Here is a 13,221-nt window from a genome sequence, read left to right on the forward strand (position 1 = left end):
CTGCTAGTTGAATGTGGCAAATGGGGTGGCAAAAATACTGCAGGCAGAACCAAAGGGCAAGCCTGTGGGACTGATCCCTGTGACTGAGGCAACATGGGGAGCCAAGGCCTTGGCTTCAGTAGAGCGTGCAGGGCTGCGCAGCAGAATGGGACCTGCAGGGGGCCATGCTGTGAGGCCTGGGTTGAAGCCAGAGTATAGGTAGTGTTTGGGAATTCGCCCAAAAAGGGTTCTAGAACAGGGACAGTGATGCTGACCCTTGGTGAGCAGCCAGGTGGGCAGGGTAGTGCTTCTCACATTAAGGTTTGGCCAGGGAAGAGGAACTGAAATCCCTACTCATGCTTAGAAGGTTTCCAAGCGTGTTTTGGCTTTGTCATTGCAGTATCACCCTCTCTAAAAGCATTGGTGTAGCTCGCTGGGGACCTGTGTTGTGGTTGCAGGGTGAGCAGGAGAAGGGTAGGAGAGAGGAAAACGTGCCCTGGATAGGAAGGAGCTGAGGAGGAGCGAGGGATGGAGGAAAGAAGCTGAAGTGAAGGAGGGAGAGAGTGTGAGGCTGGCTGGGAAGGAGCAGCGCTTGCTCAGATGGATGATAACCCACTGCAGGCTGGCAGCACTTCACGTTACTGAGGCTTGTCTACCAACATTAGCCTTCATAATGGTTCCCTGGGATGAGTGAAATGCTGTGCTGCTGGATGAGGAACATGAAGTCTCTGTGTTATAAAGAGCTTCAGCCCAGAGTGATAATTTAAAATCCGAGTTCTTTTTAGTAATGGATGGTACCGGTGTCTGCCTCACAGAGGAGGTGCTGTGCAGGAGCAGACTGCCTTGTGCTGATGTGTTTTAAAAACAGAAAGTGTTCTGATCTTTGTGAACACTTGGGTCTAGAGCTGGCCAGCACTAGACCCAAGTGCTTGGGTTTTTCTTTTGGATTTTTTTTTTTGGAGTTTGGCAGCCGTCTGCTTCAGGGAGTACAGTGGTCTCATAAGAGTTGATTTGATGTGACACATGACAAATTGTTTCTGCTGGTGGGTACTTGAGGCACAGTTTGTTAGCTGGCAGCCTTGGCTTTGTGGGCACTGGGGAAGTGGGACAAGGCACGTCTGCCCTCCTCCTAGCCAGCATCGTCGCAGGAGTGCTCTTGTAGTCTGCTTCCCATCCCAGCCTTCTTTTTGCTTGTTGTTAAATTGTGCTGTTTGCATAGATTATTAATGTTGCTTATGGGTTGAGTGTTCCTGCAGATGCTCTTTGTGTTTCTGGTTGCACTTCGGGCAAAGCCTGCCTTTCTGGAACTGGACCCAGTTGCCATTAAGGATGCTTTGTTAAGTTGCTTTTCTTTTGGGCACCCTTTTAACTCTGTAATGAGGAGTGGAATATTACTCTCCTCAGCAGAATTACTATCTAGTAATGTTACCTAAAAAGTACACGTCCCCTGTGAGACACTGTAAATACATTTTATCTCTTCTATTACCTGCTGTTTCAAGAATATGTCCCCTAAGCATTTTAATCTTGTTTTCCAGACTTGTCTCAGGGTGAGGAATCGCTCTTATTTGCAACCTGGGGCATAATTACTCTGTGCATTAATTTTGTCTCTTTCTTGTTGTCCATCTATTATTGCTTTCAAGAGAAAAAAAACCCTCTGTAAATCTCCACCGAGACAAGACTGTCTGTTTGATTACCAGGAGAGTTATCCTTGCTAGAAATGCCTGTGAGAGAGCATCCCATAGGTGTGTGCACGTGTGTGTGTGAGAGAGAGGGAGAGGGAGAGGGAGAGTTCCTCCAGCACCTCCATGTCCAATGGAGCCCAATCAGGTCTGGCTCAGTGCTTTCAGCTCTGCGATGAAAGAAGCAGCAGAGCAGGTGGGTCTCTGGGCAGTCGTGACACACCTGCAGTGCTGGGTTGAGGCCGGAGGTCAGACTGCTCAGCCACCCAAGCAGTGTTTTGCCTCCTGCAGCGCTTTTCCCGCAGTGCCCGGCTCTTGTTATGAAATAGAAATTAGAAAGGACAATGAGGGAAGCGGTTCCTCAGATGACCCTCTTTTGTCTGGGCACTAAAAGCCAATTCGGAGATTTTTGTACAGATGCTGTTTGCTTTGGTTGTTTTTTGCTCTTTAAGTACAGACTCAAAGAGTTGGAGACTAGAGGCCACTGTAATTATTTCTTCCTGTGAAGTAGAATAAATGTTGGAACTGCTTAATGCACAAATGGAGCTGTCTGACCCTGATGCTGCAAACCTGTATCCTTGTGAATAGCCATCCCTGCCAGATTCTGGTTGTACTGAGATTTCTCACACTCTGGATCAGTCTGCCAAAGCTTGTCTTGGCGTGTGCCATCTGTGGTCACTGGGAGTCACTACAGAGGCCAGCACTGAAGCAGCCTTGGTTCACATGGCAGCTTCGTTTAGAATTTCAGCTAATGTAAAAGCTGTGCAGAGTGTTTTGTCCATCACATGATAAGTGTTGCCAGCAATCTGTAGTCTTAGTGGGAGAAGCCCCGTCTGTACAAACATGTCCTGTAATGGATTGCCTGTTTCCCTGAGTGGTAGAGCAAGATGAGTGTGTGGCACTACCAGGATGGAAAGGAAGCTACTCAGAATGTTCCCTGTCAGAGGAGGAAGTTGCTGCACGCACTGCTTTCCTCAGAACTTAGAATATTGGTGGCTGAAAGTCTGCTGTTAATTTTTACTGCAAGCAGGGAGATGTCAGGAGTCCTCATGGCCTCCTAAGGAACTGTACAGCAGGGCTGAGGGCCACAAGGGTGGAGCTGAGAGGCTGCTCATAACAGCCCTGTGATGGTGAGCACAGCTGCAGAGCTGCTGAGGGGTCTGTGGGATTGGAGCAGTCCTGCTGCATGGAAGGTTTAGTACTTCTTAGAGGTCCTCCAACCTTTTGTTTAGCAAATAAAAGAAAAATAATAATTAAGGGTTTGGAGAACTCGAAGTTTGGGCCCGGTGCCCTTCCTCGATTGTCACAGGGTGCTTTAGGCACAGGCTGCTGTCCCTCTCCTTCCTTTCCCCCAGATGTGTGCAGGGATCTGGAGATGTGCTCCTTGCTGAGCATCTTTCTGTGCCTGTGTTCTGCACAGCTGCATCCTGGACTCGCAGCTCTTGTGGCCATTGCAGTGTATGCTGGAACCTTCCTATGGAGAGCATCCACATGGACCTGGCAGTCCACACGGCACGCTGAGCTCATGACCAAGGTGTTTGCTGCAGTGCTGTCTTACAACACCTGCTGGGATTTGTGAGCCATACAGAGGCAGATTCTCTGATCTGTCACTGTGTCATAAGGATTTAAGATTGAGGAGCTCTTTGAAGCATCAGTAGGGTGTGTTCTGCAATGACAAGATGGAGACGAGCACTTCGTGGCTTTCCTTCCCCTTCCTCAGGGAAAACACTCTTTCGCACTGATCACAAGCCACGGCTCTGCTGGTGTTTGAATAGACCAGAGGAATTGCAGAGACCAGCTCTTGGTACAGCATCAAAGCCTGCCTGTCTGAAGCACAGGTGCTCAGGAACCCGAACTCAGCGTCCTTCATGTCTGGGCAGCAAAAGGAAAGAAGGTCTCTGAGCCTGGAGTCACTCGGTGGATCAAAGCTCTGCATAGAGGAGGCTGATAAGGCGAAACGCAAGACTGCATGGGAAGGTCAGAGCTGTGTGGATGGTGAGGGCTGTCTAGTAACGCAGTGGGTCCCCCAGGGGGATCTGTAAAACTGCTGATCACTGACCGCTCAGTCTGCATTTGCCTCATGGGGTGCTGTGGGTGTGCTGGGTCGGGGCGATTCTGCGGCACCCGAGCGATTGCTCCAAGTGTTTTCTGGAAGAAGAGCTTGAGGGGCTGTGACAGCTGTGAGGCAGTGATAGCTATAATTAAAAGGATGCTGCACTGTCGTATTTTGATCTGTTTTTTCCATGCATCGCTGTAAGAAACACCTAAAATAGCTCCATCTGACAAGAGATGAGAGAAGAAAAGTATTTTTAAGTTGTGGACTTTTTGCAGTTGACGGTGCATTGTGTGCAGGCAGTTTCCTTCCTTCTTTCCTGATTTTATTGTTATGCTTCAAACAGTGCCCAGGAACCAGCAGTGAGCGAAGCATCCTGATCCTCATGGTGGTGTCAGCACTTGTCTGTCTGTAGGCACCTCACAGGAAGGAAGGCAAAGAACATCCCCAAAGTAGAGGTGGCAGGTGATGGAGTACCGGAACGGGGAGGAATTACCTTCTCTTTTAGCTTCCCCTGTCTATGCCTTTAGTTCTACATTTGCAGTCTTTGCAGCTCTTTGCAATTCTAATTTTTTTCCTTCAAAAAAAAAAAAAAAATTGCTTAACAAGTGCTGCCTGCTGCTGACTGGCCATTCTCCTGCTTTTGCTTCAGAGTGTGAGAGCTCTTGTGTTTGGGGATCAAGGCTTGTTATTTAATCTAGGTGGGAAATTCTTCAGTAGGAGAGTGGGAACCATCATGCGGGTGGCTTCTGTACTTACTGCACCAGGGCTGGCAGTGCAGGGGTAGCAGCTGTGGTGCATCAGTGTGCAGGCTGGCACATGCTCGTATGATATTAGCATTGCTCATTTCTTATTTTTTATCTTTTAACTGGGTCTCTTTATTGAGAAGCCAATATCTGAAGAGAGAAAGGGGATTATTACTCAATGTGAGAGCCATGAGAGTGAACGTGGAAAGCACAAAAGGCTGTTCCTAGACAGGCTGGGATTGCCCAGGCCCTGAGAGCTGCCTGGTGTGGTTTTCTTCATGTTGGAAAGAGCCCCAGTTCTCCAACATGACGTCTTTTGGGTGGTTAGTCTGAGCTGAGACACGTAGGAGCTGATGGAAATGATAGGTACAACTAGGATGGAAAAACCACTTGATCTTGAGCAGCACGTGGGGAACTGCAGCAAGGAACAGGAGAAGGGAACAGGCGCAGGCAGGAGGAGGGGCATTTTTGGCTGATGTTTGAGAGGATGGGGAAAGGCGAGGCGGAGGGATGCTGTTTGTTGTGACAGGTTTGGCAGAGGGTTTTGGCATAGGCAGCGGTCAGCAGTGCAGCAGCTGGAGCACAGGCTGTGCAGTGTGAGGTGCAGGTCCTCCTGCATTCATCTTCTGGAATATGTCCCAAAGAATTTCTGTGCTTCTCCACTCTTTGGACAAGTCCTAAGCTGGTAGAAATGTTTGCTCCTGTGCTCTGATTCAAGCTTTAGCCCTGACGGTGCTGAGCGAGAATGTCAGGCGTGTGTGCAGGCAGGCAGGCACAGAGCTGTCGTAATGTTGAATACATTTGTTATTTATCAATAATAAATGATAAATTCAGTTCTCTGATCTCTGAGGTGCGTTCTGGTTCTGCACGCTCCACCCAGTGCTGTGCAGCAGGCCAGACCTTCTGTAGTTGCTGTTAATGAGCTGTGGGCTGGCACAGGGCATACCACAGCCCTGCTCGGGCTTCAGGCATCCAGGGAGAGAAACTATGCCTTTGCCCTCTGGAGAGCTGCATTTTCTGTGAATGCTGAAGTTTCTGAATGAATTTATGAAGTAAATTTAATAAATAGACTAAATGATGTTTGGTGTTAAGCTGTATGCCATTTATATAAATAGTGCTATTTAAGTAACTAATTAGGTTTGAAAGAATGCTCCTGGTTAGGCCTGGTTAGGGCTGTCAGTGTTGCAGATGTGTCTGCTGGGATGATCAGGGTGATGGAGCTGAGCAGCAGCTTCCATCACTTGCTTCAGTGCTCCTCTCTGCCATCCTCAGTATTACCATGTGCTGGGCACCAGTAATACATGTGGTGGTGAGCGTGTCACACTGGTGCTGTGGTTGCTGACAGAGCAGTGCAGGCTTTATCTGTGGATATGGTATGATAGGAGTAAATATAGCAGCAGGAATTAAGGTGACGTTTTGGATGAAAAATAAGATAGTGAGGAGGTTTTATGTGTGGTGAGGAAGCTTTGGCTGGGGGGGATGCTCATTCCCCAGAATGCAGCCTTGGAGGAGCAGTTCTTACAGAAGGTAAACTGGGGATTTCTTTCGCCTCCTTGGCTGTCCTAGGCAGTGCTGGGTCAGGAGGATTGATGCCTTACAGACCTCTCTGCTCTGAGCCTGGGTGCCTGCAGTGCTGGAGAGATTCCCTCTCTGCTCCCAGTTACGTTGGTGTAGGGCAGAGCAGTGTTAGGTGGTATTGTAGCTGTTAGAGGGGTTGACGGCTAATGTTAGCTGAAGGCTAGGCCTGCAGGGGCTATTCATATTTATTGTTGTAAATTATTAATAGCAGCTGTAAAGATTGCATGATGCAACAGTAGGTGCCAGGCTGTGTAAGCACACGTTTCTGCTATGGTTGCCCTTGTCTTCCCTGTACAACTTTGCTTGTGGGACAGTGCAGGATGAAATGGAGAGCTTCTGTGGGGTGTCTACAGCAGCCTGGCAGCCAGCCCTTCTGGGGCACAGTGTGGGACAGAGCTTGATGGAGCTCTCTGATCCTCTTGGCTGCCCTGCCATCATCTGTCCAAGTCCTGCATTCAGCAGACCTATGCCCAGAGATCTCCTGTGTCCTGGGTTGGTTCTGTCTTTGCCAGGTTCCATGGAGAAGGGAGGTTTCAGGCAAACATCTGGTATTTGAGTTTCCCTGTGAGGTCCATCCAGAGAGAAGTCACCCAAGTGATCTCATGGCTGTTTTTTAGCCTTTTGGACTCAACGTTTCTCTCCATGCAGTCATCCAAATTCAGACCTACTGAAGAGCAGGACTAGCTGTCCCAGGGCAATCTGTGCCCGAGCAGGAGAGTCCCTCTTGTTACTTATTTGTGTAAACTTCGAAGCACAGCCTCCTTGCTGTGTGGGCTCTCTGTAGGCTGCAGATATGGCAAGGTGTTCCCACTACCTCTTCCTTGCGTAGGAGTGCTTTCAACACACCACAGCACTCCTGGTAGGAGTAAGTGATGAGGAGCAAGCAAGAAGAATAAATGTTTTAGAAGTGGTTTATTAAGTGATATCAATAGGACTATCTGCGCAGCTTCATTCCATCCTGAAATCTGGCGTGGGGTGAGGTGTTTGCAGACAGGCTGTGCGTGCTGTCCTGTTAGCTGTGTGTGAGGCACTGTGCTGAGGTTGTCCCTCTGGCAGGGGCTGGTGGCTGTCAGAGTGATGGGGCTCCACATGGAGCTGGGGACATCACAATGTCTCACTGGGATGAGATTCTTGACATTATAACATTGGCTTTATGTAGAAGGAAGCTTTACTCCTGCTTCCTGTTGGAAGTGCTGCTGCTCAGGACCTGTCTGACAAAGAAGCTTTGGGCAAGTTGCAGCAAGGGAAATTTTGTGCAAATTCCAGCAGCTGTCTTGCAAAGACAGGGAATGAGGTTTAGTTGCTCCTTGAGGTTCTTGCAGCTTCTTGCTCTTTGGCTGGCATCTTCCTCCTGAGTCCTTCACACTGAAACACACTGCAGGTTGCCACTGGCAAGTAGGCACGTTTGGAAGCACAGCGCCTTTTCTCTCTTATAAGAACCTCTGGGTTTTTAATACAGGCAGATTGTTTCTTCGTGGCTCCCACCTCTAGGTGATACCCAAGAAATCCTGTGCTTGATGCCAGAGGCCACAATGCAGTATCCATGCAGTGTCAGAGGGCGGAGAGCTGAGGTAGAGCTTCAGAACTGTGATCTGTTAAGCAGATAGATGGTCACTTGGGCCTGTGTCCCCCAAGGGACAGGTGTTTGTAGGCTGCCCTGTCTTATCCTGATCACAAGAGAATGGCCATATTTACAGAACGACTCCATGTGTCTGTTGGAGATGAGGGCTGTGCCCATTGGATTGAAGCAAAGGGGGAAGTGCACTGTGAGAGGACAACAGCATTCTCTGGATACCTGACAACAAAGTGACAGCAAACCAAGTGCCAGGTCTCAGTGATTTTATTGGAGCAGTGGAACTTAACTACAGAAGCATCTATTTCTAAGCAAAGTACGAATGATTTAAATGTGAGCATAATAAGCAAAATGTGAACAATTCAAACATGAGCATACTAAATGAAACACAAACAGTTTAAACATGAACATACTGAAGCAGAGGATAAGTACACTTGTCAAACTGACAAGGGATAGTACTTTTATGATTAATCTCACCCACTGATGAGCCACAGTCGAGGATGCTGTCGACCTCTCATATTCTGTCTGATGACATCAGACTTCTCTGCCAGGCAGCGCCCCTGGACCAGCCGGCAGGAGTTACTCCAAGCTGGGAGCTGCTCTTCCTGGCTGATGTGAGAGCAGCAGTGTGAAGGCTGAAGGCTTGGTCCATGAGTAGCAGGCTGTTTACTGGTGAATAGCTTACCTGTGCCACTGGGGAGGACCTTACCCAGACCATTTCTGAGCAACTGAGTTGCTTAGCACAACTGTGTCACCTGTGAGCAGCCTGTTGATACCTTTATGGAGCAGTCTGTGATAAATCACAGGTTTCTTAGTGTAAATTGTTGATTGGCTTTGTGTGCACCTTACAGGAGCATCCCTTTGCTCCAAGGCAGAACTGAGGAAAGGAGCATCCTGCCACATATGCAGCACTGGCAAAACATGTGTTGTGGTCACTTTGGTTGTCCACGGATGTCTCCTCTCATTCACTAAGGCTGGATTTCAGATAAAACCTTTCTATTCCTCCTTGCACAGCTTGTCAGAAGAGGTGGGACTGCTAACCCTGGGCTGCTTCTGAGACCTCTCTCTGCTCCTCCACTCTTCAGCACATCAACAGAAATGGGTGCTCAGTGTGGATCTGGGAACCCTACTGTTCAAAGAAAGAAAATTTTAGGTTGGATCAGCTGAATTTCCTTTTCTTTCTCTGTTGCGTTGCCACATCACCTCACATGTCACGCTGGCCGTGGCCACGGATGCAGTATCATTGAGACGATACTGTGTTTGAACAAGGATCTTGTAACGTGGCACTGCAGCATCTGCTGTCCTGAGTGCATCTCCTCAGTCCAGCATCCCAATTTACACCGCTGTCTTTAAAACAATTTTCTGAACTGTTTGTTACTGGCAGTCAAACTTTGGCTCGAACCTAAGAGCTGGGTGCTTAGCGTGTGTCACCAGTTCAGCTGAAGGGTTTCTGGGATGTATTCCTTGGTGCCTTTCATTGTTTGATCACTCTCCCTACTGCCTCTGCTCAGCAAGAGGAACTTTATATAGATTTCTGCTTATAGACACGAAGTGCTATGGGTCCATTTCCTTATCACTGGCAGTCTCAATGAAGGCTGGCTGCACAGGTACCAAGCCTGAAACTAGTAAATTTTCACACTATTTTGTGAGGCTTACAATTCCCATGCTGCACCCTTGATCCCTAGATGAGAACAAGGATTAGCTTATTGTTATTGCTTCCTCCTGGCCATAAAACAGAGCATGGGCTGGGGAGCTCTCTGAGATGTTTGTGTGCTCTTATGAAGCAGCTGATCAGAATTCAGATGAGGCTTTGGATAGATTTATTGAAGTGACACAGTGTGCGCGGTACACGCTTTGAGTTAGGACATGAAAGAGTGGTGCATTCCCAGCAGCAGAAGGCATTAATGAAATATGTTCCTGTTACTGACTTCCTTTGAACTGTCACCTATGACTACAGCAACTGCATTTGCGGGGCTGTGCAGCACTTACTGATGTGCAGCTAGTGAGTGAAATGAGTAAAATATCTCCTAGCAGAGAAGGCAGTGGGGATGTTAGAGTTTCTGCAGCCACTGGTGCAGGGAGCTTTTCTGGAGCCATGGGGCACAACTGTTCTGTGCTGCAAAGCTGGTGGCGAGCTGTGGGACAGGCGCACTGCCTGCTGTTACAAGGGGATGCTGCCAGGAGCTGGCACCTCTTTGAGGGTGACCCTTTGCCCTTCCACAGTTACATGATTTTCAACCACAAGAAGAGGAGGATTGAAAATAACACCCTGCTCCTTGCCAGGGGAATTGGCAGAGGTGGGCATCCTAGAGCTGTGATAGTACTGATTGACCACAGCTGTATGTGGGTGCTGCTGCATCCCCAAATGGCATCTGTCTCCTCATCTCTAATCAGGGCCAGCACTCTCTGTGCAGGTGGGGTCACAGTTACCATTCCTTCTGCTTTGCCAGCTGCAGGGCTGTGTCCAAAAATGTTTTGTATGTATGTAATACTCCATTTGGAAGTTCTCTCACACCGTCTGCTTACGTCTGCCTTATAATGAGGTGTGAGCTTGCATGGGCTTCTCTCCAGGAGCTTCAAACCCCCAGGTTTCACATGTTGGCTCCTCCTGCCTACCTGGGACCGAGGCAGACTGCTAATTGTTGTGCAGATGTCGTGTTCCAGGCAAGCATGAGGTTGTAGGCTTTAAAGAGGCTGTGCTGTCACTTGCTACCAGCCTCCTCGGTACACGTGAGCTCTATTTATATGGGAGTGCGCGTTTTCTTTCAACCACTGCTTTGTTGAATTTCTTTCTCTTCTTTTCTCTTTTTGTTTCCAGACTTGCAGGTGAAATGTTCAGGATACATCAATTTTTCATTATCCCAGCTTCGCCATTTTTTTTTCTTTTTTTTCTTTTTGCCACTAATATTAGGAGAACAATGTATTTCCTATGTAAAAATCAGCAGTTTCTTCTGGTGTGAGTAGGGTGGGAACTTTTTGTCTTGGTCATTCTGAGGTCCTGAGTGTGGCATTGGCTTGTTGAGAGCTGATGGATTTTGAGCCCACAAGTACATCTGTGGGTGTTGGTTGTAGCCGTGTTGCATTTGGTGGCATCCTGGGTGAGAAGTGTGGATTTTGGCCACAGGTTGACTTTGCCACCTTCCTTGGTGTGATTCTTTGCCCTGTTAGAGATGAGGAGACTATCAAAGAGATACTGGGCTACCTCTACTCAAAAAGCAATTACAGAAGTTCATGGGTGGGGAAGAACACTAAAAGAATAATTCCACTGAGGGCTGGTGAGCTTCCAAGATAGAAGCTGCTGTTCCTTGTCCTTCTCCTTTGGCAGGAGCTGGTGTCAGGTGCACCTGTGGTTCCCCAGCATCCTGGCTTCCTGCATGCAGCAGGTGGAGTGCACTAGGAGCTTTCATGGGCCCAGGCTCGTGCAGGTGCCAATTCAGGTGTAAGCCTTGCTGGCATCAGGGAATTTGGCTGAGGAAAGAGCTGATGGATTTGCTCCTGACAGCTCTATTTAAAGCTTATTTTTGATTTTGTGGAAGTAGAAGGTGGTTGCACGAAGGAGAAAAGCTGTGATGCTATTAGGCATCCTGATGGACAGCAGAGGGAGAAAGATATTTAGGACTGCGTGTATGGGAGGAAATTCTTTAAAACCTGGATAGGAGTAGGAGCAGGCTTGATGGAGGGATGAGTAATGAAGGAGTGTTTGAACGGAACTAATCAGTCCCATCTTCTTTCAAAAGACCTCATTTAGTTTAATTTAGCAGCGTGTAAATTTAGAGCCAATCAAAGGAAATACTTCTCCAGCCTGCATGCTGGCAGCCTGCTCCCCTCCCCACCCAGCGTGAGGACAGGCGGGCTGAGCTGCACGCTGCGAGCGTGGCTGTCCCTTTAATGGATAAATAAACCTGCAGCTCTGGACTAGGATGGCTGCTGGCCTGCTTCTGCCCAGAGCCCATGTGCTGGCTGTGTGGGTGCCATGTCCCTCTGCTCGTGGTGGAGTGGAGTGGTGGAGCGGGAAGGCCAGGACAGGCAGGGGAAGCCTCGTGCTGCAGGAACTGCTGAGTAAATCTTTTTCATCTCTGCAAAATGTTGTAAACAAACTGCAGCAGGACCACAACCAAATTCTGTTTTTCCTGGTAGTCTCTTCATATTTTCCAGGAGACATGAGCTCCTGCAGAGTCAGTACAGAGTACTTTGTCATTACCTGCCATAAACTCCATTAGCAGCAAAACCGGCACCCTGTGCTTTTGTATTCCCCCGGATGAGATATCTGTGAACTAACACCTAGATCTGGTGTGTCCTGCCACCTCTCACTCCTGAACCTGTGCTGTGATGAAAAATATTGTGTAAAGAATGCTGAAACCTGTGAAAATTTCTTCTTAAGTATTCTTGGTTTTGTTTTCCTTTGCTTTGCAGGTGAGTGGCAATGTCGCTCTGGGCCGGTCTCCCCTGCACTGTTGCCAAAGTCAGCCTGCTGCTCCTACTGCTTTCTGCTGTGTTTTTCCGGTCAAGCCTAAGCGAGAGAGTTCCCGTAAGTGTGTGGATGCCAGGTTTGCAGAGAGTTGTTCAGCCTCTCTGGTGGGGTCACACCTCCCTTGGTCATTCTGTAATGTCACACGGAGTCTGACAGCAGTCAGTCAGTCACTGCTTCCCTCCTCAATAGCTGATCAATAACAAAATTTCAGAAGGGCTTCTTTCTTAAGACTTTGCCTTGGCCTCAGGAATTCCACTGTAATGCTCAGTTAAAAGGGTTTGCAAAGGGAGCTGTGCTCTTGGGCAGCTCTTATTTGCTGTGTCACTTTTTCTGTTTGGGGCTGTCACATGCCAAGAACCAGAGCTAATGATGTGGTCTAGTGGCAAGAGGAGATGGCCTCAGTTATACTGCTAGCTGTGCCTCTGTTGAGTCACTGCAAGTGAGTCAGGTTTAGAAGAGCACCCTCTTGGGTCCACATGTCTCACTTGCCTGCATTTTGCTACTTGTGGTGTTTTGAAGCTGTGGCTGCGGTGGGTGGAAGCTGTCTGCCCTTTGCACTTGTCCAGGTATGCAGAATTACCCCCATTCTGCTTCTGAGCCCAGCTGCCCAGCCAGATCAAATCTGGAAAGTTTCCTCGAGGTGCTTGCATGAAGGACACTCTGTAGCAGTGCAGAGTGGAGTTTTGTTTGTTTGGATGTTTGGTTTTGTGTGTGGGTTTTTATTTAGCTTAATTTATGCTGTGGCTTAAAATTGATTTCTGCAGCAACACCCACATAGGGGATTACTGGCCTCCCGTGTCCCTGGATGCTCGCTCCTGCCTAATGTGTCGCAGCTTGCTGGTCTGTTGGCTGTGTGGGCTGTGCTATTAACTGGAGCATATGTGAGGGGCAGATTAAAGTATATGCTCTGCAGGCCTAGGATCCGTGTGGAGTCAGGTACCAATGTGATAATTTGTCTTCGTTGCAAAGAGGGCAGGGAGGAGGCTGGAGCGTAGTGTAGTCAGCTCAGCTGTAGGAAAAAGCTGGGGAATAAGTGTTGGGACAGCCACCCAGTGCCACCTGCCTGACCTGGCAGGCAGCCTGACATGGAAGATCACGTATCCCATCAGCTCAGTAGGTAGTTACCTCTCAGATCCCCTTTT

General features: G+C 48.5%; 1 protein-coding gene across 2 annotated transcripts in view; it reads left to right on the plus strand.

Annotated features, from left to right (window-relative positions):
- Window positions 1-13,221, plus strand: part of SIL1 (SIL1 nucleotide exchange factor) — a 91,451-nt gene that overhangs the window by 10,010 nt on the left and 68,220 nt on the right. For both annotated transcript variants that reach the window (XM_031597995.2, XM_031597996.2), the window contains one exon: window positions 12,022-12,136. In XM_031597995.2, the coding sequence (XP_031453855.2) occupies window positions 12,032-12,136 (105 nt within the window). In that variant the 5' untranslated portion in view covers window positions 12,022-12,031. The remainder of the gene's footprint in view (window positions 1-12,021; window positions 12,137-13,221) is intronic.

Source organism: Phasianus colchicus, chromosome 15 (genome assembly GCF_987193195.1).
Source record: "Phasianus colchicus chromosome 15, bPhaCol1.hap1.1, whole genome shotgun sequence".
NCBI lineage: Eukaryota > Metazoa > Chordata > Aves > Galliformes > Phasianidae > Phasianus > Phasianus colchicus.